Source organism: Teleopsis dalmanni, chromosome 1, assembly GCF_002237135.1.
Source record: "Teleopsis dalmanni isolate 2A chromosome 1, ASM223713v2, whole genome shotgun sequence".
In the NCBI taxonomy this organism is placed as follows: Eukaryota; Metazoa; Arthropoda; class Insecta; order Diptera; family Diopsidae; genus Teleopsis; species Teleopsis dalmanni.
Genome location: NC_051846.1, coordinates 9,442,195 through 9,452,014, shown reverse-complemented (window position 1 = coordinate 9,452,014; position 9,820 = coordinate 9,442,195). Strand labels below are relative to the sequence as shown.

At 30.7% G+C, this 9,820-nt stretch overlaps 1 protein-coding gene across 1 annotated transcript; it reads left to right on the top strand.

The window, feature by feature from the left end:
• Positions 1–1,882: 1,882 nt before the first annotated feature.
• Positions 1,883–2,947, top strand: LOC119677157. Its single transcript, XM_038088427.1, has 3 exons — positions 1,883–2,216; positions 2,285–2,613; positions 2,679–2,947. The coding sequence occupies exons 1-3, from the start codon at positions 1,883–1,885 to the stop codon at positions 2,877–2,879; spliced, it is 864 nt and encodes a 287-aa protein (XP_037944355.1). The 3' UTR covers positions 2,880–2,947.
• The last annotated feature ends 6,873 nt before the right edge of the window (positions 2,948–9,820 follow it).

Below are 9,820 nucleotides of genomic sequence, written 5' to 3'. Positions count from 1 at the left end.
TTCTTAATTAACAAACCCGTAGACATGTTGCATATGTGGTTTTTTAATGGACTGCAATGCTATCAATTACGTCTCTAACTAGTACATTATAAGTTCGAAGATCTCTGCGATACCATCTTGATAACAAGCACTGCAATTTAACACAATCTAACCCACATTTAATCTATTGAAAACTTATAAGACTAATATTTCTACTGTTAAATACCGATTAGTACAAACTTCAACTTAGCTTAAAAAATATTGCCACAAAGAATTAGAATGTACAACACTTAAAGGAAAATCAACATCAGATTTCATTTAAAATTTACAATTTCATCCGACAAAAGCACTTATCCACTATTTTCAGTCAATGAATTTCAGTCACTCCGAAATTAAAATAAACACCGAAGTAAATTCAAATAATAACAGACAACATTTCTTCAACTACCAACTCAGTCCGCTATTTTTATGTACTTCACTTGTCACTGCAGCGCTACGTTGAAAGTAAATAAACACTTTTGACGCCTGAAAGTATGCAAGGTATTTACTAAATTTTCATTTGAACACAATAAAATAATAAATTTTTTGCAGATATAGTAGATATCCAAAAAGTCATCAAAATTGTAAAACCGTAAAATTCTAAAAAATCATAAAAATAATCAAAATAGAAAAAATTAATGAAAGTCAACGAAATACAAGATAAAAAATTGATGCGGAAGCTCTTTCCTTTTTTTATTTACGGAGTAAATCCATTTTAATGAATTCGTCTGCAATAAACTTCATTGTCAATGCCACGGGATGTTGTGCTGATATTCGTATTTTTTGCTGACAGGATACGAACTTGACTCTCATTTCTGTGCTTTTCAAGTGCTTGGCTACAGTTTATTTTAGCTCAGCCTAAAATTCACAACTTTTTTTCATTTTTATTTGTATTGCATTAGTTCAAAGCCACTGACCCTCAAGTCTGTTGAAATTTTTTCTTCTGCAAAAACTTTGCCGGTTTACTAGCAACTTGGACCAAATGCTGCTGAATTATTACTCAACCGCGGAAATGAGTTTCATTCCTTTTTAAGTTACTTTAAAAATTCACGCCGAATATGCAGGCAACATACAGTGCCGGCTCCTGTTTCTTACTGCTATTTTACTGCATTTATCTTTTGCCACTTAAAGAAACTACAAGTAACAGACTCGTTGCATTAATACTAAGCACCCGTCTCCTTACTTATACCGGCTGCCGGTATGCGGCAGTAGCAGCCATTTCCGTTAAACTGTAACTAAACCGCACACGAATTGGAAAGAAAGTAAGCTCCTTTCTGAATGCAGCTTCCAGTAGCAGGTAGTGTCGCATTCATGTAAAAACTTAACGTTATGCTTTTATATCTTTTTTTTTTGTACTGTTTTTGTATAATCTTTGTACTCTGTTTTCTGTGGTTTTTGGTAATAAATTCTTGGTACAGGAAATTTATTTGCCGCAAACGTCTGACTCCGTTAGTGGGCGTTTAGTAGAAGCAACGTATACAATTGCGATTTTGCGATTGCAATAGAAAAAAATGCATTGGTGTCCTTAGTTAAGCTAGCAGAAAGGTGTTTAAATTTGATGCTTAAATCGAGGATTTTCTACGTTTTTACTTTGCACGCTCCAAGATGTTTTGCCTTTAAAAGTTATATAAAGTGCACTTTTTGGATTATCTGGATTTGCGTAAATATTTGTTCGTTCTTTTAGTATCAGTACCCTGAACTTTAAGTGCAAAAATGTTAAAAGTAGTTTAAGAAGTCTTAAGTTAACATGTATACTTGTACAAGGTTCTAAGTCAATTCAAGTCCAATTTTAAACTAAAGAGTCCTTTTATATGCCTTTAATAAATTGTTAAATTGAAAAATCCACTTAAGAAACATTTATAATATGCAACTCTCTTTACAGGTGAAACGTCTCACAATGGGTCTACTACGCACAAATGAAGAATCTCGTCCACTTGTAAATAACATAACCCCATCAACGAATTGCACGACGAGCACTACAAATTCCACAATAAAACAAAGTCAGGCTGCAAGTAATCAAGTCTACTCAAATGGTTACATCAACGAAGAAGCCTTTGAACCAGAGAAGTTCATAGCAAGCAAATTTGGTGACTCCTGTCGACAGTCACTGACTGCTATACCCATGCTAGACACGTTAAATCTCAATGACAACAGTGAGTTCAACTTAAAAAAACGTTACCTACGTGAAACGAGCAGTGGTAAGCACCAATAATTTCTTACTTCTTGAATTCCTTAAACTAGCAACTAAACTCCATTTTCACCACAGCAAATTCAAGTCCAAAAATATTTGCAAACCGTTTGCGTATGAATGCAGCAGTTAACACGAAAAATAATGTTTCAACAAGTTCCACAACATATACGAGCGGCGCAGAGGAAGAAGATACAGATCTTAAAGATGCTTCCTGGTTTCAAGCGGGTATCTCACGTGATATAGCAGAAGAAGTACTTTCAAGTAAGAGTCCAGGCGCTTTTTTAGTGCGCAAAAGTACATCAAAGCCAGGCTGTTATGCGTTAACACTGCGTGTACCTTCCCCACCTGGACCTAAGGTGGCCAATTATATCATTTTACGCACAACTCGAGGTTATAAAATAAAAGTAAGTTTAGCAATATCAAAAAATATAATTTTAAATTTTAATAATAAATAACATTTATAACAAAGGGTTTCCGTAAAGAGTTTACGTCACTGAAAACCCTCATCACACATCACTCGGTTATGCCTGAACTACTGCCTGTACCATTAGCAATGCCGAGACCCACAAATATGACGTCTTCACGTCGAAATTTGGATGATTTTGATACTTATGATTCACTGCAAATGCTCTTAAAATATTTACGCGCTAAAAACATGGAAAACGAATAAGAAAGAAGTATTATAGGGAATGCTAAAAAAAATTAAATTTAAATATAAAGTTACCTCAAGAAAAGCACAAATATAATATATATTTTAATACGAAGTAATACAAAGCTAGCAGTACACTGTAAAAAAATATATTCTTAAAAGACAAGAAATACATTTTTGATTATTAATGAAGGCATTGGAAGGCATTTTGTATCTGTAAGTAACATATATCTGCCATTGATGTCAATGCTATTTGATATTTGAGATTTAAACAAACAAATATCGTATCTAGTTATATTTAATGTATACACTGTAAACAATTTAGTATAAAACACTTAAAATGTGATATTATTAAGCTACTTTGTAACTAATCTTAATGTTGTTGTTTTTGAGTAATTGTTAAGATATTTAAATGTGAGACAAAAATTATAAGATTGTAAATAATTTAATAAAATTGTTTAGTTTGCATACAATAATTCTTTCTTTTAAGTAATTTACAAATTAATTTCTAGAAACTACCAGTAGCGACCAGTAACTACCAGGTCTACATCCTTGAGTCATTCGTCAGCTATAACGATCAAGCGTTACTTACCAATCTTAACAAAGACTATAACGAATCAACAAGAACGAATATAATCCTTTTAATGAAGACTACACACTTTTTGTTATTCTTAAAATGACAGTTGCGAATTACTTCTATTATTTTCATAAAGGATTTTTAATAAACCTAATTAATATAGAATACCTTTTTAATATACTTAATGAGCCTAATTCGTAATCCTATGAATGTAGACTCGGCATTTTGTAAGGAATTTACTACGTGATACAAAAACCAAAAAGAATACCAAATATACTTCCATAGTGAGCAATCGTAAAGAAGAGCAGAAGAAGAGCAAAAAGATCCCTCTCTTAGAATAATCCTGACTACAAAACTTCATATGCATTCAAACCCTTTTAAGAATTAAAAGTAATGCTTTTTTTACTATATCCATCATAATCATCCATAGTTATACAGTCCATGTAGAATCAAAGCATTTTTTACAACATTCCTGTATTCTTCTCTATTTTTGACCTTTATCTTCCAGTTGATGACATTCATATCTATCAGATATTGTCAAACGTTGTCACTCCTTTTTTTCTCTGTCATCCTTTTCATCTCGCTATTTTTACTTCACTCTCGATGATTTTTTACTGTATTAAATTTGGAAAGCTGAAAACTATGTGAGCAGAGCCAGTTATGAGTTACTGACATCTTTAAAAATGATATGGAAATATCTTATAAAAGTGACGTCAACACCGACAAAAGAAATGAAATATACCTATTTCATTTTCTTCATAAATAATATACTGAAAGACAGGCCCAATCTAACAGAATACTTTAATGTGGAACCAGTAAAGCGTTAGACATAAGTACAAAACAGAACTTTTAGAATTTTAGATAGTTTGGTTTATTTGTTCCCATTTTAAATTCATCCTTACTTTTAATGTGTTATTCAAACGCTTTATATAAAAATAGAAGTCATTATACTCAAGTTGTAGTATTTATAGTAAGTAGTGCTCCAAAGTTTCTCTGATATTCCAAATGATAGATTATTTTCACAGATTATGGCATTCAACATATATTCAAGAATGAAACTGGAACTTTGTAAATCTAACTACAGCAAGTATATTTGAATCACAAATACCTCTAGTATGCTTCATAACCCTTAGGTTCTCAAGTAGGAACAATAGAACAATTGTAACTGCCATGTAATCAGCCGTTTTTTTAAAGACACAGTTAAAAATTATCCACAACATTTCTTAACTGCATATATATACTTGTATATATATTATCCACATCGTATTCTTAACAGCAGAATAAACTATACTCAAAATGTACTTATCGATCCTTACCATTTCATCCGTACTGCTTTACGGACCTCTGTATTAGTTTCCCACTTATTTCCAGACATTCAACATAACTTGTTGCACTATTTGCAAGTGACGATTGAAGGTCTAAGTATGCAGTACAAGGATTTATAATTTATTCATACTTCTTTAAAATAAAGTCTATTAGTACTAAAACAATACTTAACTCTTTTTTCTTTTGAATCTTCCTTTTCCAAGATATTTGCGATCAACGAAGCTGCTTAGTACCTAGACGAATTGATGTCAATGTAGGAAGTCAGCATTAGATATTTGAAGTATATCTATTGAAATTTACGTCTACTGTTATCTTAGTTTGCACTGAATACATTATATATACATATATAATATATATACATGTAAGCCGGTTAAGCAGTCAAGTGACAGTCTGTCAAGCAGTCAAGTAGTCAAGCAGTACCAGTAGTTAAGTCAGCAGTCAGATTTTAGTCGGTTAAGCAGTTAAATAGAAGTCGTTTAAGGAGGCCAGTAGTAGTAGTAGCAGATGTCAGTCGGGAATATATTTAAAAACTATCTAAAATTATGCTATTCTTAAAGCGTGTAACTCCTTAGAATTAAGCTCTTCTGGTAATTAAATCGAAAGTCAAAATTTAATTCATTATTTTAATTCACATGCCAACTGTTACAATCATATTAACGTCACTTTGTAAACTTTTTTTTTCATCTATCACTAAAATAAAAAATTTACCATTACCCTGAAGAAAAGTATAATCATACTTTCGCTAACTTTATAAACACAAGGAGTTTTATGAATTTAAAGTATCTTTATTAGCAATTTTTATTTGAAGTCCTAGAATTTCAGCTGCAGCCAATGTGTAAACAATTTTCATAATTCATTGTCTCGAATCAAAGCAAGTATCTCAAAATAATTCTTTTGTTTAAAATGCGACAAAAATTTTGCAAATGAAAATAAATTCATACTCTACCCAAGCGTTTCTCCCCCGCCGAGCTATGTTTCATGAGTTGCATGCCACTCCAGCTTCAAACGTTCCACAGCATATCACTTTCCCTTCAGTTCGGAACTCTGCTCATTACGAAAATTGCGTTCTTTCAATGTTCAATTAAAAAACTTTTAACAAAAGAAATGAAAAAGAAAGTCACTCCAAAGTAAAAAATTATCAAAAATTATACGTACGTTTCACTTCCCGCCCCCTCACTTGTGCTTGCAGGATAAAAAAATAAGTTGAAACCACTTAGAAATTATAATGCTACTATATCAGTCACAGATTGCTGCTAGGTGTGGGAGTAATAAGCTCTTCCATTTGGAAAATATGTGTACCTATTCGCATTCGCATTCGCATCCACATTCATAGCATTGCTTCCTTCCCCCGTAACAAATCGTTGTTTTGGCATAATTGATTTCCAGCATTTGTGCAGATGTTTTTGCTGAAATGTTTATTTTCTTTTTAAATATTTAATGAGAGTTTGACAAGTGAATTTCTGGTGTCTGTTGACAAACTTTAAAGAGGGTAAAGTGCCAATCGTCGCTTTGTAGTTGTCGAGAAACTTTTTATTCGTTTCATATTATTAACAAACACTTATGAATATTTAAGTAGCCAATTTTTTCATTTCTGAAAAGTTTTGGATGCTTTTCTTATTTTTGGCAAATAAAAAAAAATTTCTAATTATTTAAATGACATTTCTCCCGCACCGCTTTTGTGCTCAAAAAGTATTCATGTGTATCGAGCCTGATAATTGCGACCTAAAACTTTTCTACTTCAATGAAAAAGTAATAAAATAAAATACAAAAAGTGAAAACAAGTACATCATGCTTATATTGAAAATAGTCAGTATTAAAGTTAGACTAGGTAGACAGATATGTTTGGTATTGCGGACATCAACAAAAACCCTACACTTTCATATATAATCGCTTCATTAGTTTTGACAAAGACATTGTTAAATTCTTTAATGAAACCGATAACCGGTATGCTAAAATGAGGACCGCTTAAACTAGGTTATTAATATTATCCTGCAGGATCTACTTAGACCTGCCAGACTAAGTTGGCCATGTTGCTAAAGGTTCAAAAATCAATTAAAATGCATAATAAAGTCGAAACTGTTTTTTTGGAGGAAAGTTTTATAACTGACTATAATCCTTTACAAAATAACTCCCTGGTATGTTTAATCTACTCATATTATGTACTAGACAATAACTAGATGAATGCAAAATACTTTCTTAGATTTCTGCTCAGCTGCGGTATTAGACATTAAAATGAATGCAGTCAATCTCCTAAAATAGTTCTTTTAACGCCAGTAACTTGTCAGCAAATCCATTATGTAATTGATATATCTACAGAAAATATAACACAGTAGAGATCAATATGCTGAATATTTAGAAAACTAAATAATCAAAGTCAGTGTTTCCCGACACTTTTGTAGTGCGCATGAACTTATAAGATTTAAAGAAATTCCAAGGTGAACCGATCAGTCAAATATCTAACGTATTTTGAACGACTAAAGATGAACTGCATTCATCGCTTCTCTTGATATGCTTGTGCACTTCTGTATTATTGCAAGATCATGAATGAAGATATATCTGGGTCAGTTGTACCAAATTTTTAACAATGTGAGTTTACGTGTAATCTTGTATCACCAATATTAACAAATAAATTATTCTCTGTGGAACGTACACTCTACCTTGAGAAACTTTGATCTAGCTTATACAAAAGTTCAGTAGTGTCTGGTAAAGCGGTGACGGTGCTATAAATGTAAGATTGTGCTTTATTTTAGTTATCTGTAAAATACTCATTCTGAACCAGAACATTTACGATTGTGAAGTTGAATAAGGGGAAATATTAAACTTTATGAAGACAAAAAGAGTTTAGAATTGAGGGTGTTGGACATTCTATGTATATAGAACCAAATCAAAGAGTAATATCTTGAATTAAAAGAAATCAGAAGTAAGATCATGATATCAGTTTAAAAATGGACAGTTTAGAATTATATTTTCATATAAATATTTAAATATAATTTTCTTAAATAGAGTCTGCAAATTATATATCAAATATTATGCATACTCTTTAAGTTATAAGTATTATTATTTATTGCAGGAATGGACTCAAAGTACAATATAAAACAATTCGATTTTTATTAGAGGAAAAAAATATACATTAGAAGATTAATCTGGAGAATATATTGAATGATACTGATATCTTAATATAATATAAAGAGTATTACTCTAGCAATTGTAGATCAAAGAATAAGAAAGAGATTTATTTTTTTGCAAATGCTGTCCTTCTACACTTATTTTTATATACTCATTATATTTTCCTTAATTTTTTTTTTGAAGTTGTATATAATTATTGATCTGATTGTATGATCTCTACTCAACTTTCGATGAGGTAAGACATATGGTCATAATTGATTCCATAAACGAGTCCTTAATGTTTCCATATGACACTGAACTATGTGTTTTAAATGACATATCGCTTAATAACCGCACTTTTAATATCAGAGATAATATTCCTTTCAAATAGAAAATTTAAAATAGCTATTCTTCTACTTTTACTGCAACCAATATAAAATCAACAAACTAAAGAAATTTTCAACTTGCACTTATTCCCTTTCATTTCCCTCTACTGCATATAACGAAAAAAGTTTTCATCCAAATTAAAATAAAAATTAGACGAATTTCCTCTGAAGTTTTCAAGAAGCAGAGAAGGAGAATGGAAAGAAATTGGTATTAAATTAGACAAGTTACAGAGTTAAAAGTGTTCAAAATTACCGCAATTAAAAAAGGATTGCGTCGGAAATTGGTGACCAAAAGATACAAATTAAATTTTCTTTCTTTGATTCAACGACTTTTATACATTCTTAGCGTTTTTTTTTTTATTTTAATTTTTCCTTAAGAATTTTCATGTACAACTGTCCAGAAAATTAAAATTGGATAATGACAATGATTTAGCAAAAGTTGAGAGTAGAATTCACAGACCAAGACCAGCAAGGACCAACAGGACAAAAGAAACCTAGAAACATTAAACTTGGCGTTAAAAAATTTCATTTCAATTTGTTTTGAAGAAAGAAAAAAATATAAGGAACCAGAAAGCAGACAGCGGAAAATGGATTCGCCCAAGCAATCACTTTAAACTTAAAGGACTCAACTCATTTTTACTAATGTATGTAGTGTTTCAAATATATTAGCGGTGACATATTATGTTTTAAACTAATCTTTATATAAAATAAGACTATTTATATCATATTTTTTCATATAATAAAACATAAATCAATATAAATGATATTTATGATATTGACAATTAAAAAATTGATGTACCTTAAAAATCGAAGTTATGTACTTTTCTCTTTTATTCATCAAAATATCTTCATCGCGTTTGATCTTCCAACCTTTTTTTTTTATTCAAAAGTCTTAGCCTTTAAAATTTGTTGTGGTTAGTCAAATTGTCTCCTTGCCCCTAGACATCATAATTTGCCTGCTTCATTTGTCCTATTACTTAACTTTTATTGTCTAATATGTCTTTCTCACATCTTCTAGAAACTGATCTTCAAGTATTACAAAATATCCATTCTCAGTGGTTTTGGAATTATTTCTTATGTTTTAATATTCGTTAATAATTGTTTGAGACTACAAATATCAAGGGTTGAACTCGCGCCCCGCCGAAATTGAAGTTCAGAGTCAGTGTTAACTAAATGAGGCATAACCGTACATTTTATGTTCGAACTTAGAGTTTTGTTAATTTATTGTGAAATTTCATTAACAAATTCACTTACTGTGTTATATTAGAACGAAATCGTAAACTAGCTGTAAAATACTTAAATTATTTAATTATATATATATTTTAAAATCAAAATTTCATCGGCGCTACCAATACATGTGAGCTTTTGTGATATGACAATTTCTAGAATTTCGGTAATGGGTAATTAAAACATACAGAAATGATTTAAAACACCAGAAATAGTTTCTTATATGCAACTACAAATTTATTAGCATTACATAGGCAAGTATATAAAAAATAAATGGACTTTGAATATACAAAAATAAGTTTTAGTCTCACAAGATTTTACAAATTTTTTGGATTTTTAGG

What these genes read in the sequence shown, in the direction of transcription:
- LOC119677157 (XM_038088427.1), top strand. Translation starts at nt 1,883, where the DNA reads ATGCAACTCTCTTTACAGGTGAAACGTCTCACAATGGGTCTACTACGC. An exon ending in CCTACGTGAAACGAGCAGTG is followed by an intron (nt 2,217 to 2,284) that starts GTAAGCACCAAT and finishes TTTTCACCACAG; the next exon opens with CAAATTCAAGTCCAAAAATA. An exon ending in CTCGAGGTTATAAAATAAAA is followed by an intron (nt 2,614 to 2,678) that starts GTAAGTTTAGCA and finishes TTTATAACAAAG; the next exon opens with GGTTTCCGTAAAGAGTTTAC.